The 18695-nt window shown below is 38.6% G+C and overlaps 2 protein-coding genes and 1 long non-coding RNA gene across 6 annotated transcripts; 1 reads left to right on the top strand and 2 right to left on the bottom strand.

Annotated features, from left to right (window-relative positions):
• Positions 1-207: 207 nt before the first annotated feature.
• On the bottom strand, positions 208-2726 carry LOC120290028. Its single transcript, XR_005547903.1, has 2 exons — positions 1657-2726; positions 208-415 (listed from the first exon to the last, which is right to left on the bottom strand). It is a non-coding gene; the product is annotated as an uncharacterized LOC120290028 (long non-coding RNA).
• A 4762-nt stretch (positions 2727-7488) lies between these two features.
• LOC104424641 (O-acyltransferase WSD1) lies at positions 7489-11927 on the top strand. 2 transcript variants are annotated; one of them, XM_010037112.3, is made up of 5 exons: positions 7489-7755; positions 7927-8511; positions 9885-10246; positions 10349-10486; positions 11516-11927. In XM_010037112.3, the coding sequence occupies exons 1-4, from the start codon at positions 7567-7569 to the stop codon at positions 10353-10355; spliced, it is 1143 nt and encodes a 380-aa protein (XP_010035414.2). In that variant the 5' UTR covers positions 7489-7566; the 3' UTR covers positions 10356-10486; positions 11516-11927. The 2 variants fall into 2 exon arrangements, with proteins under 2 accessions (XP_010035414.2, XP_010035413.2); XM_010037111.3 differs by having other exon boundaries at positions 10340-10486.
• Positions 11928-16588: 4661 nt separating this feature from the next.
• On the bottom strand, positions 16589-18695 carry LOC104424642 (ubiquitin carboxyl-terminal hydrolase 12-like). Of its 3 annotated transcripts, XM_018865248.2 has the most exons (7): positions 18598-18695; positions 18262-18391; positions 17687-17856; positions 17505-17592; positions 17319-17381; positions 17059-17219; positions 16589-16796 (listed from the first exon to the last, which is right to left on the bottom strand). In XM_018865248.2, the coding sequence occupies exons 1-7, from the start codon at positions 18632-18634 to the stop codon at positions 16648-16650; spliced, it is 798 nt and encodes a 265-aa protein (XP_018720793.2). In that variant the 5' UTR covers positions 18635-18695; the 3' UTR covers positions 16589-16647. The 3 variants fall into 3 exon arrangements, with proteins under 3 accessions (XP_018720793.2, XP_010035415.2, XP_018720794.2); XM_010037113.3 differs by having other exon boundaries at positions 17319-17592; XM_018865249.2 differs by lacking the exon at positions 18262-18391 and having other exon boundaries at positions 17319-17592; positions 18598-18684.

Genomic DNA, 18695 nt, shown 5'->3' with positions numbered 1-18695 from the left:
ATTTGAAAAGTTGCTGATGTTGAATTAGTTATCTATTACAAAACAAGACATTGAAACTCCACTTTCAATGTAAAAAGATAATAATATGGAGTCATTTGTCACGCCCCGAACCCCGAGCGCATGCCCATCCCTCTCTGGTTGATAAAAATTTTGCAACTTCCCAGGACGAGTCGCCGACCCATTGATTTTTATTGCACATGTGGAAGCGAAAAGAAATCCCCTGATAGTAATCATCTCGGGATAGAAATGTAGGATACAAATTCTCAGAACAAACATGCTTTTATAATCACATAATGTCAAGCACAAGGTCTATGACCAAAAGACTACAAAAGACTAGCCTTCCAAAAGAAGCGGTCCTAACTGACATACGCTTCTGATCACCTTCTCTCATCTCCAGGTCCTCCACTCGACGAACCTGAAAATGTTGTCCCACAACGGGGTGAGATAAAATCTCAGCAAGTCTAAGCTCTAAACCCCAATTAGGAGGGAAATACGCCCAGAAGCGTCCTAACCACACAACCACTCAATTGGCATAGAGGACTCACCTCGCCTCAGTTTCCTTTCCTGCACGTCAGTACAATTCATATCGCAATGCATATAATCAACGCATATAACAACTGGAACACCTCATCAATTCAATTAATCATCGAGGTCCTGATTATAAGGTCAAAACTGTTATGACACGTCCCATTCCATGTCACACAGTTTTGGTCTCATAATCGGGTGCATCAAACTCAACCATCATGCGTTCCAATTGTTAATTACACCCCTCAAGGGTACGGCCAACTCTATTGGCGGTCTTCTGGCATTGCCAGGCGTCGTCTCCCCCGTGAGCACGGCAACGTCTCTCAATTAGACGACTTCCCCGAAGGGGCGTAGGTCTAGAATCTACTGCGACCCGCTACCCTAATGCATGGGTAACCCGAAAAGGGATTTAGTAACGTCCGGCATAATTGCTCGAGACTGGTTCTCTTAACCAACACACGACCACTCAATCTCGGCCCAGGACACTGTGCATTGCACTCAAATGCCTCCATTAAAATAGTGATCCTGGCATATTTCCTTCATATTAAAAATATCCTGAAAATAGTCGTGTGTGGGTACACGGTCAATTCGAACCAGAAGAATGATACCTATCTCTTTCAAACCCCACTATTTGATATAGTACTTAAAATCCATTTTCGGTGTTAAAACCCGACACCCGGGATTTTCTGAATAAATATTGGAAATTCACAATTTTTGGAATTAAATAACAAAAATCCAATCAGCACTCAATTTGCATAATTTAACACTCAATTGCAGAAATTAACCACACCATTGCAATCAGCACGAAATTCCGGTCACCGGCTATCCCGGCCTAAATTCCGGAAAAATAATTAATAATTAATTAATTCAATTTAATTTCTAAAAATACTAACCTTGGCAAAAATTATTAAATTAAATACCAATACGAACCCGGAAAATTCCCGAACCCTTCTAGATAAATAGTATAATTTATTTAGGCCTTAGCTAAACCATGCTAACCACCTAACATGCTCAATTAAATAATTACATTTATAATTTAATCTAACTAACTGCCTAATTCCTAATAAAGTAAATCTAAACACCCCTTAAACGTCATTAGCCTACTAAGCAGAGTTTAGAGTATAAACTCACCGGTGTATCGCAAAAACCAGTTCACCGCGACGACGACGCGACGGCGGCCGAAATCGAAATTTTCGGCGGCGTCAACAAACTTGGGCCGGGCCTAAACTTAGCCCAACACAACTCAGCAAGGCTGAGTTTCGGTCTTGGGCTTTCTTCGCGGGCCCAAAATGGCTGAACTTCAAATGGGCTAGAACTAACTGAACTTGGGCCTAAGCTTGGGCTTCAATTGACTTGCTGGAATTGGGCCTTGCTGAATTGGGCTGAAGACCCAATTAATTGGACTGTTCTCTTGGGCTGCTGATGGACTTCAAATGGGTTGGCGTTGCGTGAAGATGGGCTGCAGAAAGATGGCATCTTGCTGGGCCGTTGATGTGGGCTGAGCTTCGGTGATGCTGGGCCTGACTCGGTGAAATGAAGCCATGCGAAGGTGGGCAAGGGAAACGCGAGCAGGCAGCGCGAGATGGAAACGCGGGGCAGCTTCGGTCTTCGCTGCTCGATCCGCGGACGTGAGGGCAACAGCTTCGCTGGAAACGTGGACTGAATCCGCTGAGCTGCTGGCTCGATTGATTCGGTCGGTGGCTGACCAAGCTGAAGAAAAACGTGGACGTGGCAGCTTCAAGGAGTTTCGGTGGGGTGTGGCTTCGGTCAGCAAGGCTTCGTGGATTGTTGAAGTTGACCGAACAGCTTGCTGGCGTTGCGGATGAACGGAGAAGCAGCTTCGTCCGAGCTGCGGGAGACGCGCGGCCAGGAGTCAACAAAACAACTTGGCTGAGGAACTTTGACTCATGGAGATCAGGTGTTGGACGTGTGGTGCTGCAACAGGGGAATTGGTGACTTCAGTGGACGCATGGGCTTGAGAGAAATGCATGGAGAGAGAGAGAACTCGGTGGATGGTGATATAGATGATGAAAGATGATGAAAGATGATGATGATGGCATGGGCTGAAGGATATGCGATCAAAAGCAATTTCGGTGGGGTGATTTTCGTTGCAGAGAGGGAGATCGAAATGAAGAAGCTCAAAAATGAAAATGAAAGTGAAGCGGAAGACCAGGTTGTCGCACAAAGGGAGGAGGAGGCGGTGGTCTTGGCGTGCGGGAGAAGCCGCCGGTGGAGGGTCCCAATCAAGCATCCTTATCCCCTCCATTAAAAGCATGTTCCCCTTAATACTTTCTTGTAATGCATAAATCACTAATTAATCCAATTTAAAGTCCTAATTTTCAGCTTCATGCTTAATTTCCTCTCCGGTTGTCCAAATCGAGGTCCGGTTTTGCTGAAGAAAAATCCCGAACAATTTTCTATAAATCCCCGACACTCACAGGCTCAGTTTAGATGTCCCAATTTCCATCAATTTAGCCTATCTGAATTTCCGCTGATTTTCCGCAACGTCCGTATCGATTTTCCGCAAAAATCCTGGAATCTCTGAAAATTTCTCGAAGGGTGAGTCGACATTCCTAAAATAGATCGTGACACCTCAGAACTTTCAATTTCTGAAATCAGGTTCAAATTCGCGGTTATTTTCAATCCGGTGCGCTTTTAGTGTGACCTAGTCTAACCGGGTAACTTTTAGGAATTTTTGGTGCAATTGACCCGTAATCGATTTATCTCGAGTCACAAAGTACATCTTCGACACATTAGCGACTCTCAGTTGTCGTGAAAATCTCGAGGTTTCAATTACGGGCACCGGGTACCAAAACGACAGAAAATCAATTTAGTGCCGATCGATGAGAATTTCTCAATCAAGTGGAATCACCCACAATTTGATCACATATCTCAGTCGAATCAACCCATCTCTGATTTCTGATCGATCTCTGACGGTGCCGTAATGACACTTGCAGATCAACACGGTTGAACAGTCGATTCTTGGTCGAATTCTCAAGTCCAATTGCATTTAGATTCCCTAATTGCTTCCCCAGATAATCCAGTTATCTCATGAGTGATCAGCTCAGAGAATAGCACTATTGGCGCGTCGATGAAATGCCCGATTTATTTAATCGAAAACGAATTCTGAAAATTCAGGATGTCACATCATTAATATCAGTTGGATTGAATATTAAGTCCTATCATGGAGAGGGATGATCACAAAGGAAAAGTTACTAGTAACAACTCGGTATATACTCAGTTTTTCAGTGAGCAAAGTAATTTTTGTTTACTACCCCAATTTTTTTTTTTTTTAAACTACACATGACAATGGTGAAAACTTGATACAAGTTATCATCTTTATCATAACATTTTAGCATTCTCTTTAGAGCCATCTGTCGGGAGACCCAACAGGAATAGATCTGGAAAGCTCTCTCGAGGGCAAGCTCAGAAAGCAATTGTAAATACTAAATCGAATCTCTATAATTGACGTACTGCTTTTTGACTGAAAAAAATCATTTTTGTAAGTATGGTAAGAGTACGTTCTGCGAACATGTGTTCACACCTTCAGGATCATATAATCACGGTCCAATGGTATTTTTGAGAGCATAGTTGAAGGCAATCTTTGAAACTTACAAGCATATTAGCGTAAAGATTTTGTTGAAGAGTGCTTCCATAGCACTTTTTTATCAACTAAATGAAAAATATTGCGTGACCTATAATGTGTTGATCATTCTCATAATATGCACGATCAATATTTTGAAAATTGAATATTTATCGTGCATGTTTAATAAATACATTAAGAGCACTTGCTAACAAAACCCTTTACATGATTCCGAAAGTTAATTGGGCAACTTCTTCCACCAAACTTAACAGATACTTGTTTTGAGCGCGAACGGTTGTATGTTTGGCACGTGGGGTAGCGGTCACGTGCTTGAAAAGCCTCAAGCACCCGATTACTGGAAAAAAAAATTAATATCCTCAAGTCTCACGTTATATAAAAGATGCCTTACAAACTCATTCGTGAACACCCCTAAATGACCAACCTTTTTAGTACTCGACGGGGATCCAACTGGATCATTAGAAAAATTTAGTCTTATGATTTTTTCAGCAGATGGTGTCCTATGTATAGCTACTTGTAACCTAAGAAGCACCGACACTCTCCAGAAGGTGTCGTGTCGTGTCCAACACTCCGACACGTTCCGACATGTTCCGACATGCCGTTCTCGAGTGTCGGAAAATCCGACACGTGGTCAATTCTTCCCGACACGCGAGTCCGAAATTCCGACACGCGATTCTGACACGCATAAGGTCAATTTAAAAAAAAAATTGATACTTGAGGAGTTAGAATGTAAATATATGAAAAAACAATGAAAATAACAAAAATAAGGGGAAAGAAGAAAATTTTTTCTCTCAAGTTTCTCACTTATAAGTTCTGATCTTCCCGAGAGTGACGATGGAACGCCCCTTTTCTCGTTAGTGTCGTTCCGTTGCCCCCACATACTTAAAGTTATAATTGTTTTTTTGTTTCTTTTTGCCTCTCGCAAGCATCGCTTGCAAGTTATCTCTTTTGGTCTATGTTATTGGCATGTGAGTCATCTCTCATATTTTCTGTGGCGAATTTAGTGATTTCCTTTTCTTTTTGTCATACTTCGAGAGTTCTTGTCTTAAAGTTTCATTTTTCTTGAATCTTGTTTTGCAAAGGAGCTCCAAACTAGTCTCTATCATGAACTCCAAACTCTGTCTAAGACTATAAGAAATCTCATTAATCTCCGACAAGTATAAGAAAATAGGACATGTTTCTTCAAGTTTACTCTTTCATGTTTGCAATTTTTGAATTTCTCGTTCAATTTCTGTCAAATTAAAACAATGAATGATATTAACAAATATTTGATTAATATTTTTAGTATAAATTAATTCTATGCTCTTATTATTATTATTATTATTATTATTATTATTATTATTATTATTATTATTATTATTATTATTATTATTATTATTATTATTATTATTATTATTTTTACATTTATATAAAAAGTTATATTTAATATATGACGTGTCGAAACATGTCGGAATTCTCTATTTTTTTAGAAATAACGTATCGGCGTGTCACGTCGTATCGCGTGTCACGTGTTCGTGTCGGTGCTACATAGCTTGTAACTACCCACCTTTTATTATCTACCAAATCCCTAGAATCCACGGAGAGGCATGGTACACGAAGTCACAAGGACGACCAGAAACAGGGGAACATTTTGCACAACATGATTTTTCAACTACATTTTACAGCTTTAAAACTACGTCTCTTTCACAATTAAGCCATCATGTCGGTTGTTTCCTCTCGTTCTCCACCACCATTAATACAAAATAAGGAGCGTTTCATGGTCCAACATCGATACGGAGTGAATGAAAACGTAAGTGAGACATTTGATGGAGAGAGATCCCGAATGATACGTTCCATCAATCAACGCTCCATCTATCATAGTGAATGCACCTAATGGAACCTCGGATGCTAAGATCTTCAAGTGATATTCGTCCACGACGACAATGCAACATTAGCTAAAGATCTTGGAAATTGTATCGTTCCTGTATGCATGACCTATTTCCTCTTCTTTAGCCGACATGTATACACACATGACCTTACTAACACTTTCGTAATAATTTTCTAGATCTCGGTGACCAAGTTCTTTTTAGGGTCTGTTTGTTTCAAGAAGAACTATCTTCAAGAAATTGTCTTTCACCTTTCTGGTATTTAAATAATGGAAAACTAATCGACGTATGTAAAATGTTTCCCGTAGACTAAAAATAACAAGTTTAAATTAGGGGAAACAACTTTCTTTTATGTTAAGAAGAAAATCATTTTTCTCAAACCACCAAGTAATTGAATATTAATCACTATCCTCGTCTCACATAGATAGGACAAACCTTGTGAATCGACTCGGAAATGTTGATTCACCTGTAAATGGCCATCCTTTTGAGTACTTGCTTCGATCAACATGGAATGAATTGCATTTGTTTGAAAAACTCCGTCTTTCTGATTTTTTTCAGTACAAATGTTTCACATCCATAAAAAATATGTTCAACATACAACTACTTATAACTACCAACTCTTTATTAGACCAACTAATTCCTATAATGTACGGGGAGTCATAGTACACAAAGTCACAACGATGGCCAGAAAACATAAAGAACCATCTATGGACATGTATCGGTCGATGATATCCAATTCTTTCATAAACTTCTTTATAGATCCTCAACCTGCTACTCTTAGATAGTAAATATTACGAGTCTTGTCCAATGGAGATGCAAAAAGAGTATGATGGCCTTGAGCCAGTGAGCCCTTTGGGTCTATACTTCAACAATAAATGTTGTGGGTTTCTTTTCTTGGCATTTTGGAATCCGAAATTCCTATCGATGACTCCCAAACTATGTCGCTGATCAATACTCTAAAAATGGAATATCTCTTTTACATGTTTGATAAATTCCACAAGGCCACTCGCTAACAAAACATTTTCTATAATTCAAAAAGTCAGTCGGGCGATTACTCCCATTAATCTTAACACATTTGTCTCGGGCGAACATGTGCACCCTGGTAAATCAGACAATTGAAGAGTCTCGAGCACTTGGAAAAAAGTGTCACACCCCCTAGTCTCAACATCCGAGGAGATGTCACAGCAACTAATTCGTAATTAATGATTCATTTCTAAATAGATCGTTAGTTTGGCCAACGTGGATCAAACTAGATCGTTAGAAAATCTCTATCTGATGACTTGTTCCAGTAGATGACGTCCCAAGTGGAGACACTTGCATGTTGCAACTGCCTACACTTTATTATCCCACCTAATCCCAATAATCCACCAACAACTCGGCACACGAAGTCACATGGATGGCCAGAAACATAAAAATCATCTACGGACACGCACGCGCGCGCGCGCGCACACACACACACACACACACACATATATATATATATATATATGCCAGTGATATTAGGTTCTTCCATAGACTTCTATATAGATTCTCAACCTGTTACGCTTTGGTTGGGATTATTGCAAGTCCTGTCCAATGGAGTTGATAAAAGAGGATGATGGCCTTGAGCCAGTGAGCCCTTCAGGACAGTACCTTAACAGCAAAGTGATGTCGGTTTCTATTCTTGGCATCTTGGAATTAGAAATTCCAATTGATGACTCCCAAGCTATGTCGTTTTTCAGAGATATCTTCCTCCCAATAAACCCTCGCTTCTCTTCTATCATGGTACGTATGTGTGTACCCTGTGCATAGATATTCACCATTGGTAGGATTGATATATAAGTAATTGGTATTTATCAGGTGAAAGTGTGCTTGGTCACGTATCTGAATGAATAAACCCTTATTCACTGCACATTCTTAGATAGTATTTTTGTTTTCGTTTTTCGCCTTGGGTAGGTGACGGGAGAGAAGGGAGCAAGAAAATGGAAGAAGGTGGGAGTGAATATGGAAAACCATGTACACGTCCCAAGTTTTTCCTCTCCAAAGGGCTCGTCATCTCCATCCGAGAATGACAGTTTCCTAAAAAGTTACATTTCACAAATAGCTATGCAACCATTTCCACAAGGCCAACCGCTGTGGGAAATACATATTATCAAGTGTCCAACCAGTGAAGCACAGGAAACCCTAATTTTCAAGCTTCACCATGCGCTTGGTGATGGCTATTCTCTTGTGGCTGCTCTCTTGTCTTGCCTTCAAAGAGCTGACGATCCTTCTCTTCCAGTAACTTCTCCCTCAGTCAAAAAGTTCAGCTCAGCCAATAAAGATGACAGAAACATCGGACTTCGGAAGGTGGTTAGCAGATGTTTTTCCCCGCTTGTCAACACCGTAAGAGATTTCGGTTGGAGCTTGTTGAAAAGCACTTGTGTCAAGGATGATTTGTCGCCAATTCGGTCCGGTTCGGAGAGCCTCCAGCCATATTCAGTGTCGACGATCACGTTCTCGTTGGATCAGATTAAAGAGATCAAGTCTCGCCTTCGAGTGGTAACCAATATCATTTTGAAGACTATAATAACCTAGCTTCTTGCATCACGCATGCATTACTCGATCTTTTAGCATTTTACTTTTTAGGTACACTTCGTCTCTAATCTTTTGCATTATAATGGTTGCCTTCACATACTAGCTGAAAAGTATTTATTTTTTCTAACTTATTCGCACAATATACGTAGTTTAGGTGATATTTATTTTAGACATATATTATACTCAATATGTAAACTAGTATACAACTAGTACTTTGGTTTTACAAGGTTTAACCGGGAAAAATAACATGGATTTACGCATCTATGCCCATAATTTACATTTTAGTTTACGTGTGGGACGATTTTCCTAGTCACAAGAGCACAACATGACATCCTTGAAAAAAAAACACAAAAATTGAGCTAGAAACTGGTTTGTTTTCCAATATATAAAAGATAAGTTCTAGAAAGTTAGTTATTCTTTCCAAAGATAACTTTGGCATTTATTTACATGATTTTAAATATATATGTCTAGATGCACCATTGATTTTTATTTTTTTAAAACAAATCTACAATCAAACATGTTTTGGGTTAATATCACAAAAAATCTTAAATCGGTATATCTATGACAAATTTATTATAAATTAATTTTTTTACCATAAAAGACCTCAAACTAATACACTTGTAATAAATTTATTTCAAATTAATTTTTTGACCACAAAACCTCCCAAACTAGTATACTTATGATAATTTACCCTAAAGTAATTTTTTAATTGCAAAAAAATCTCAAATCGGTACAAAGTGTGGCAAACGGAGGGTAAAACCCAAAATTGGTATACCTATCAACTACCTCATATCATCCTACTAAGCAATTTGATTGTAAAATTAAATACAAACTAGCGTAAAGTGAATTTGTCACATATATACTGGTTTAGGACTTTGTTGTCAAAACATTAGTTTAGGATAAATTTAAATATATCAATTTAGGGTTTTTCGTGACTAGTTCACTTGCTTTTTTCAGCTTTAAATTATGTCTCTTAGCATATCAAGTCACCATATTGGGCGTTTCCTTGCATTTCCCATAACAGTTAACACGATTAAGATATTTTTATTTAACAAGCATGATAAGACATTTGCCGCAGAAATATATCGACATTACATGAGTAGACGGGAATAAACCTCAAATGATAAAATCTTTTATTAGCATTCGACGATACAAACGCAATGTTATTTCTTGAACTAGGGTCAAGTGGGAACTGTAGATATATTTACTCTTTTACCATATAGAAATCGATTAACAATTCTAAGGCTTCGAATCAATCACTTATGCAACGACTTTGAGTTCAAAATACTAACATATCATCAGTCATTTTCGCTTGATTTTTCTCTTTAATAAAACAGACCGTCAACGATGTGATTTCGGGAGTAATCTTCTTGGCGACTCGATTGTACATGCAAAGAGTGAGCACAAACTCGAACCTGAGCACCAACTCCACAGCATTGGTGTTGCTAAATACAAGGAATTTGCGAGATTACAAGCCAGTGAGAGATATGGTCCGACCTAATTCGGAGTCACCATGGGGAAATCATTTTGCATTCTTGCATGTGCCGATACCGAAAGTGAAACCAAGCGATTCTCAGTTCTCTGATCCTTTGAAGTTTGTCCACAAAACTCATGAGGTGATCAAGAGGAAACGAAGCTCCTTCGGTGTAATCCTCACAGGAAGCTACTTGAGATCATGCAGAAATGCAGAAACGCAGAGGTTTGTGCACGTCGGGACGATAGATTAAGCAAAAATGCTAAATATGCTAAGTCTGATTTACAAAATTGATATGAATGTGCTCTTGTTTGCTAGTACTTGCAGGCTGTAGCAAAGCACATCAGCAGGACAGCGAGAAACTCGAGCATGGGCATCTCCAACGTTATAGGGCCAATCCATAAATTGTCTCTGGCTAATCATCCTCTTAGAGGCGTGTACTTCACCGTCGCCGGCATACCTTGGGTATTTAATCATCGTTAATTTTGATTTTGGACCCAAGAGCATAAAATTAGGTAGAATTATCAAAGAAGTGCTAAACTTATTATGATTATACCAATTAAATGATAAACTTTTTGGCCAATTCAATTCTAAACCATTTGCATTTATGCTATCGAATCCATCGATCAATTTTGGCTGGCCAACGCTGAAGTGACACTATCAATGCTGACGTGACATTTTTTAAAATAATAATTTATAATTTTATAATTTTTTCCTTATTTTCTTTTTCCTTTTCCTTTTGTTAATATTTTCTCCCTCCCCTTCCACTTCCCTTCCCCTTCCCTTCCCCTTCCCCTTCCCTAGAGTTGGCAATAATCACCAGCCACAAGCGAGGGATGGGATGCCCTCGCTAGATCTAGCTAGGCAAGGGTTGTGTTGGCGAGGGCATCCCAACCTTGGCCAGCTCTAAGGGAAAGGGAAGGGGAAGGGGGAAAAAATTAAAGAATAAAAGAAAAATTATTAAAATTCAAAAAATTATTAAAATACTATATTAAAAATGTTACGTCAACACTAGTAATACCACATCAGCGCCGATGGCCAATATTGGCTAGATGGACTAAATTAGCACAAATGCAAAATATTTAGGACTAAATTGGCACAATTGCAATAAGTTTAAGAATTTTTTTATAATTCTCCCCATAAAATTACCAATGCTTGGCTGGTAGGTCTAAATTTTTGGTACCAAGCCTCATTTTCCAAGTCACTACATGCATCTTCTTCCGAAATATCCATATAGATTGCAACATCTGGGACTTATATATAGGTTGTAAAAACAAACTTTTCTAGTACATAACATGATATTGTAACAGAGTTTATGCAACAATTAGGCTCCTATGCCATCTGTAAGAGTAGACAGAACCGTCGAATTCAAATTTTGATTTGCCTTGTTTACCATAACACATAATGACTAGACTGAATTCTGAGTGGCCTTCTTCTTTGTAAACGATAATGTCATGAACGCATGAAATACCTTCTTGCGTTTAACTTTTGCAGAATCTCCTCATAACGATCTTCAGCTATGCGGGAAATCTGAGAGTGGCCGTTGGAGCTGAGCAAGGCTTCATAGACTCCGAGCTGTACAACCATTCGCTGCTTGATGCTTTCGACATGATCCTTCGCGACGCATGTCAGAAGCAGTAGAAGCCATTCCTATTTCTATTATTCTCATCGTTCAACGCCTTCTGATGAAATCCTAATTTTCTTTTTCTCCCTTGTTTCTTGCAATGAAGATACTGTTAGCATGGAAGGATCCAAACATATGACGACAGGAAAATATTATTTGAATAAATCGATATATCAGGGGGCGTGTTTAGCTTTAAATTTAGAATATGGGATATTTCTACAAGGATCGAAAACACTGTGGACGACGGACAGAGTTGAAATTTTTCATTCATATTATCTGGCATGTAGGATTTGTTATTCAATGAGCCCATCAAATTATTCACGTTAGAGTTAGTTGCAGGGGAATTATAAAAATAACTTATCTTTTACGTTGTTTATGTATGCAAGAAAATAAAATTTTCTCATCTTATTTGGGGAAAAAAAATCTCGAAATTGGCATTGAACTAGCAAGAGAAATAATGTTTTGGCTGCTTTGAACATAAAAGAGATAATATCACCACCGCTAAAGATCAAATAGCTGGAGAGAAAATACTAAAAGAGATAGTACATATCTTTCTAAAGAAAAAGCCACCAAAAACCCTAAAAGATTATCACTATGCTACATTTATCGCAAACTCTTTTTTGTAACAAAAAAAACCCCAGACTTATATCGTACAAGACATTTATCCAAAATTACTGCTTGAATTGCATATCCGCAAATGTAGTGACGAAGACTCAGTCAGTCGATTTGATTCCAAAGTGACACCCACTTTCGGGTGTTGAATTTTAAGGGGAAAGCCAAAAACTGTAAAGGCAAATTCAGCAGCTTAAGTTTTGACTGCAGCGCAAAGCAAGAAGCATAGACATATGTATTCATGGCGATGGCAATCTTTGAGAGGTGAGGCACACAGAGAGTTTGCAGTTATATTGCCCACCTCGCCTTTTAAGGACAAAGAGGATCCCGAACCTTCGGTGAACAAACTGTCAAAATACACTAACAACCCATTATCCAACGAGGGAGGTCTAACCCAAGAAAAGAAAAACATGCTCAACCCACGGAAGAAACATTAGTTAGTGATTGATCATGAACTTTACTCGCTGTGCCAAGAACTTTCACGTCAGCCTTCATGACACACTCATCACGAAGTATTCTTGAACAGTTTTCAGCGGCAAGAAGAAGGGCCAACCACACTTTTCACTTGGACGCTTGACCCTATTAAAACTTGCAAAAGAAGATTAGCTGTATTCATCTCAAACTCGAGAATAATGGTGGCAAACCAAATAAATCAGATTAAATACTGGGTATATAGTGTGCTTATGCCACGACGAGAAAGAGGGATAAGAATTATAACATGTTCATAATAATGACATTGCAGTTATCTTTCCATTCATTTAGATATAATCAAGCTTAGCTAAAGATTTTGTGCTCGCCATTCATTTTAGATCGGCAGTTACCTCCTGTCGACTGATGCGTCTTGCCAGCTTTGCCTTTTAGCCGAATGGTATAAGTGGCTTTGACTTTCTGATCACCTGAATCTACTGAACAAAGATACTTCGACATATTTTTGTCCCTGTTATGCTCGTCACCCCTTGGACATAGATGCAACTTCCTGAACATAAGGAGAAACGCAACCAATCATTGATACGAAATCAAGAAAAAGGAATATGCAAAAGCAAAAAACAAAAAAACAAAAACAAAACAAAACAAAACAAAACAAAATAAAAGCTACGGGGCAATATAAGAGCTACCACTCGTGACTCCCCGCAGTGAATACTTCAGAGTAGCAATCATTCACCAAAGTAGAGAACTTTGATATCTTCCATTCGTGACTAACAGACTTTGGACTCGCTTTTAGTGTCAAGCATTCACCCAGACCTAAACTTTTTTCGACAAAGACCTCCACTCTAAACACACAATTGTAATCAACAAGGTAGCCATTTGGTGGATTGATGAAAGCTTTGAGTGGCATAAATCTTGGAATACCCCATTTGGACTTCATTGCGTGAAACCTCCAGTTTTTCCCGGCAATATACGAAGCAAGAGTTCTCCAAGCTACCAAAGGGTTGATCACTTTTTCTTTAACAAATTTAGGGAACAAAAGTACCATCTTTTGCCAAGCATTCATCACGAATTTGATCAAACACAAAGAACCTAACAGTTGCATTTATCTCCCAGCCAACTTTCAGAGGATTGGCCTCAGAAACAGCCAGATATGGGAACATGTGATCCTCTCCCTTCCTGCTCCTGTCTCCATTAGGATACAGAATCAATTGCCTACACAATGACAAGACATCAGACTCAAGAAACATATACCATGAAGAGTTTCTGTTGTTAGCTGAATAACGACAGATTTGCCCATGAAAGATCTTCAATTTTCAGACCTTTGAACAGACTTTCTATCCTCACCGAACACTACTGGAGCCTTTGTTTCCTTTAATGAAGGACCGCATCCCTATGCATAATTAGCTATTTACCAATAGTCGGAAGAAGCAACCCACCTTAACCACATCTTTACTTGGATACTCACATTCACCAGATTCATCTGAGCCTCCTAAAATGTCGATTCAATCAGAAAGAACATTGCAACCTAAAAGACATCCTTAAGCCTTTTTTATGACGATATATATACCGCAATCTTGTCTGTCAATGTTGAGAAACAATAAAACCTAGAAGACAGCGAGCATGGAGTAACCCGAATATTTGTGCTTGCAAAGAGAGATCATAGATATACCACTTCTGGTCACCGACTTCGAACTCGTTTGTCTCATACATGGTGATGTCATTCGTTGATGATAGAGAGAAATACTCGAACTTGAACGCATAATGCGCTGGCGGGATCTTTCTAGTCTCCGTAGTTCTCTCTGCTCAGTTAAAACCCCCCAGAATCACCAACAGGGAAACAACAACAAACCCAGAAAGGGAAAAAGAGATCAACTGAAGAAGATCAATAGACACATCGTCACGCCATAAAATTGCACAAGTTCATTTTCATTTCTTGCTTTTGGGAGAAACTCAAAGAGGAAAATGGTACCTTCACGCTCGTTGCCCGCTTCAGCAGCATTTGAATCCTTTGCTTCTCTCGTTCTCTTCGGCATTATATGATTCTTCAAGTGGCTACACTACAGATGATGCTTGATGACTGTGATGGTCTCTAGTGGTGTGAGAGAAATGGAAGAAAAAAGACTGCCTTTTTTTTCCCCCCAAAATTAAGTCGCTTCGTTCCGAGAAAATCACTGTTGAGGGGGCAGAGAGGTAGGAGCTGAAACTGTAGTTTGGATCGATTCATATTCGAAGTTCTTTTCTTTTCTCCGTGCGGATTCTTGATTGTCTTTAAGTCGCACAGTGTCTCTCAACCGGCATAAATGTATAACATATATTATATATTTAGAAAAACTAAATGCAAAACTACGTACCCTCATCAGTTGGGTCGTCCATTTCACTATTTTAAAAAAATGAAAAAGTATTATCACATAAAACTTCAAATTGATATTTTTATCATAAAATTAACCCAAATTAATTTTTTATCGAGTAGAGCTTGTTGTTGTGAGAATTCTTAATTCATGAACTATCAAGAGTGATTTAGGTCATCATAAACACAAATCTTAAATCGGTACACCAGTAACAAATTTATATTTTCATTAGTTTTCGTTAAATTGTACCTTCAAGTTACTGAGTTGAATACAGATGTACCGATTTAAGATTTTACCATCCGTTTATCATAAATGTATCAATTCGTAATTTTTCGTGATATCAATCCAATTTAACGGTTGAATGAAAGATAAATTTATTACAAATATACTAACTTAGGGTTTTTGGTGATCAAAAAATTAATTTGGAGTAAATTTATTATACATATATTAGTTTGAAGTTTTTCGTGATATTAATTTAATAAAAAATTCATTTTATTGTTTTAATTTTTCTTTTTTACTCTATTTCTGGGATTTCAAATTTTGATAATTCTTGATGGTTTTTGGCCAGCGGCGTTATGCATTCGATGGAAGAAGAAATATCTAAAGAGGTTTCTTCTTCTTCTTTTTCCAAGAAGCAGTCGCTTCATTTTTGGGAAAAGAAATGTAGTGATGAAATTAGGAAGAGAAGGGTTGTGGCGATCCAAATTCCTTTTCCTTTCATGTGCTTACGCGACAATGCATTGATACCACTTCTTGACTGGAAAAATATAATGAAAATTACTGTACCAATGTAAACTTTATGTGTTGCGTTTGGGCTTATGTTTTTTTGCACCATGATCTTGAGATGTCGCAATAGTTTATAGATTTACTATTCATAATAAGATATTATTGCCCCATGGACACTTGTTAAACATCCAAAATATAGAAAAAAATTTCATTACCAAAGCACCAACTTTCTCATGTCATTCACAATCACTACATTAGAAAATGAAAATATCTCATTACTAGTTATGATTAATCAGTACCCTCAAGACACTCGTTATCAAGATCATTTTTATAACTCGTCACATGCAATCTAATCAATTTTACTTTTTATTTAACATTACAAGAAATTCAAGTCTCTCAACTACACGCATTTGCTAATTTGATTGGCTCTTCATTAAGTTTTAGAGTTGGAATACATGCAAGGATTTGGAATTATGCCCTTACAATTCGGAAGGATGCTTGTGAAAATTTTTGCCTTGTTGGGTTCAAAAAAAATTCCTTGGACAACGATCTGTCATCCGCGAATTTTTTCAAAAGTCAATCGTTTTGTCTCTTGGATTCTCGTTGTTTCACTGAATAACGAGTCCCTCTGACTCGTCTTAGACGGCTTGTTTCGGTCGGGCTTGATTCTACTTGGTATACAAAGAACATTTACCCCCATTAATCCTTGTATTCTTTGATAAGCTGATGACATCTCACGATTTAAATGGATCGAGTTGTTAACACATGCACTTTCAGCTCTACAAAAATCTGACCAGAAGCAGAGATGCCTGTGGAGAACTTATCGCATGATCACATCCAATCCATGTATTATTGTTTATAAACTCATCTAGTTACATATATTGCTGTCATGGCAATTTGCTAGTTGTGCCGAGCACCTTGACTTTGGTCTCAATGACCCATGAATGATCCGTTTGGCATTTCGGGACTGTTTTCAATGGCATGAAAGACGGCCAACCCCATTCGCTTGCGGAGCTACTGAACCAACTGGTAGCATCTGCAAAGCAGCAAAGACAGGAGAGAAGAACATTGAAGGCGGGAAATATGAGGGATTTGAGCAGTTTCTAACTATACGGACTACATGAAGAAATCGAATCTGGTCCTCACTAACAGGTGCAATTTAAATCGTCATGTACAGTGGTGAGAAAGTAGGTCATCGTGTGATTGACTTTGGAATTACTCTGGACTTTCAGTTTGGGCTACTAATTACACTGGCCTTGAAGTGTAGCGCTCATCCACTTAAGAGGACAGACAGTTACCTTTTGACTGCACCTCTTTGCATTGGCGTTTTAAACGAATGCCGTATTCCACGTTCACTTTCTGACCAGAAGCCAATTTGTCCGAATCAACTAAAGAGAGAAACACCGAAAGGTTTTCACCCCTGCAAGCCGAATCACCCCTTGGGTATAGCAACACCTTCCTGCGAAGAGATTGAAAAATAGATATAATAGATAGGACAAATAGTAAATCAACAAAAACAAATGTTATCACTGAAAGGAAGTTTGTAAATAGGAGCAACCATTTATAGTCTCCAGAAGTGAATGCATCAGAGTATAAACATGTATCCCCCAAGCTTGACAACCTACATATGCTCCATTCATGAGTACACGGTGTGCTCTCCTTTAGCGTCAGACATTCGGCAACGCCCGAATTCTTGATAATGAAAACCTCCACACCAAAGACACAAGCGTCGTCTACAAGGTACCCTTTGGATTTGTCGGTGAAAGTTTCCAATGGCATGTATCTCGGAATTCCCCATTCGGCTTTCAATGCGTGCACCCTCATGACTCTTCCTTCAAATTCACAAGCGAAGATTCGTCGATTCGATGTTAGCATTTAAAAAGGTGACGAATACCATGTTTTTTGCTGTCGTTACTAAGCTTTTACCTTGTTCAGTGAAATATTTATTGTGGAATTGATCACGCAAAGAGAACCTGACAGCCACGTGAATTGGCCCACCGTGTTGGGGGGGACTCATCCCCAAAACCGCCAGATACACAGAGATGTGATCTTTTCCTTCTTGGCTCTTGTCTCCTTGGGGATAGATGATCAGTTTCCTGCATGATGAAGATGCTTCCGTGAATTCGAGCACGGGATGTACATGTAAAGTTTCCAGCTATGAATTGACGCTAATTATTATTAGAATTTGTGAAGTGCTACAGCTTCTGATTGCTGAATCAACGTGAATTTTCAAAACAATCTCTTCATCCTAAAAAAGATTACTTTATTCTGTATGAATTTTCAAAACTACACAGGGTTCAAACTTCAAACATCGGATTCTTAAGTAATAATAAAAATTGTATGCCTGTAAAGTATTTAAACCATCTTCTGGAAGAAAGGCCTAAATTCGGACCAAAGCCTGTATAAGGAACAGTCTCTTCAAAGATTAATTGACTGCTTGGCTAGCTATGACGAATCTGAATGTGAGTGCGGGGAGGAGACTAGAGAGAAGAGAAATGAACCATTTATAGCCTCCCACTTCGAACTCGTCCGATTCATGCTTCTCTATGTTGTTCTTTGCGAACGAAGAGAAAGACTTAATCGTGAGCACATAATCTGCCGGTGCAACATCTCTAATCTCCTTTGTCACTACTGCATCGACCAAAACCAGAAAAAGAACCAATCAACCCACGAGCTCTAATAGTCTCTTCAAGCCCGAGTGCAAATTATATCCAAGACTTAAGTTATTCATGTAGCAATTGAAAATTTCTATGTACACGGACGTTCTTTTTACCAGAGATAAGAGAAAAACTCCCGCAACACATGAGCTATATGGGGTTAGATTTGAGGGGACGTACCAGGGTTGGCTTCATTGCATGTCTCGAGAGAAGTCATTCTTAATGTTGGAGGTTCGCAACCTTGACCCGTGGCCTTGAGGGTTGATTGAATGATGGTT

This window comes from Eucalyptus grandis, chromosome 11, assembly GCF_016545825.1.
Source record: "Eucalyptus grandis isolate ANBG69807.140 chromosome 11, ASM1654582v1, whole genome shotgun sequence".
Lineage (NCBI taxonomy): Eukaryota > Viridiplantae > Streptophyta > Magnoliopsida > Myrtales > Myrtaceae > Eucalyptus > Eucalyptus grandis.
Note: the sequence above shows the minus strand (reverse complement) of the source record. Positions and strands in the feature narration are given on the sequence as shown.

Excerpts from the sequence above, each read along its gene's own strand:
- LOC104424641 (XM_010037111.3), top strand. The coding sequence starts at position 7,567 with ATGGAGTTGATAAAAGAGGATGATGGCCTTGAGCCAGTGAGCCCTTCA. Across the intron at positions 7,756-7,926 it reads CTCGCTTCTCTTCTATCATG|GTGACGGGAGAGAAGGGAGC; the intron begins GTACGTATGTGT and ends CGCCTTGGGTAG. Across the intron at positions 8,512-9,884 it reads TCAAGTCTCGCCTTCGAGTG|ACCGTCAACGATGTGATTTC; the intron begins GTAACCAATATC and ends TTAATAAAACAG.
- LOC104424642 (XM_010037113.3), bottom strand. The coding sequence starts at position 18,634 with ATGACTTCTCTCGAGACATGCAATGAAGCCAACCCTG. Across the intron at positions 17,593-17,686 it reads TAAATATTTCACTGAACAAG|GAAGAGTCATGAGGGTGCAC; the intron begins GTAAAAGCTTAG and ends GTGAATTTGAAG. Across the intron at positions 16,797-17,058 it reads CAAAGAGGTGCAGTCAAAAG|ATGCTACCAGTTGGTTCAGT; the intron begins GTAACTGTCTGT and ends GCTGCTTTGCAG.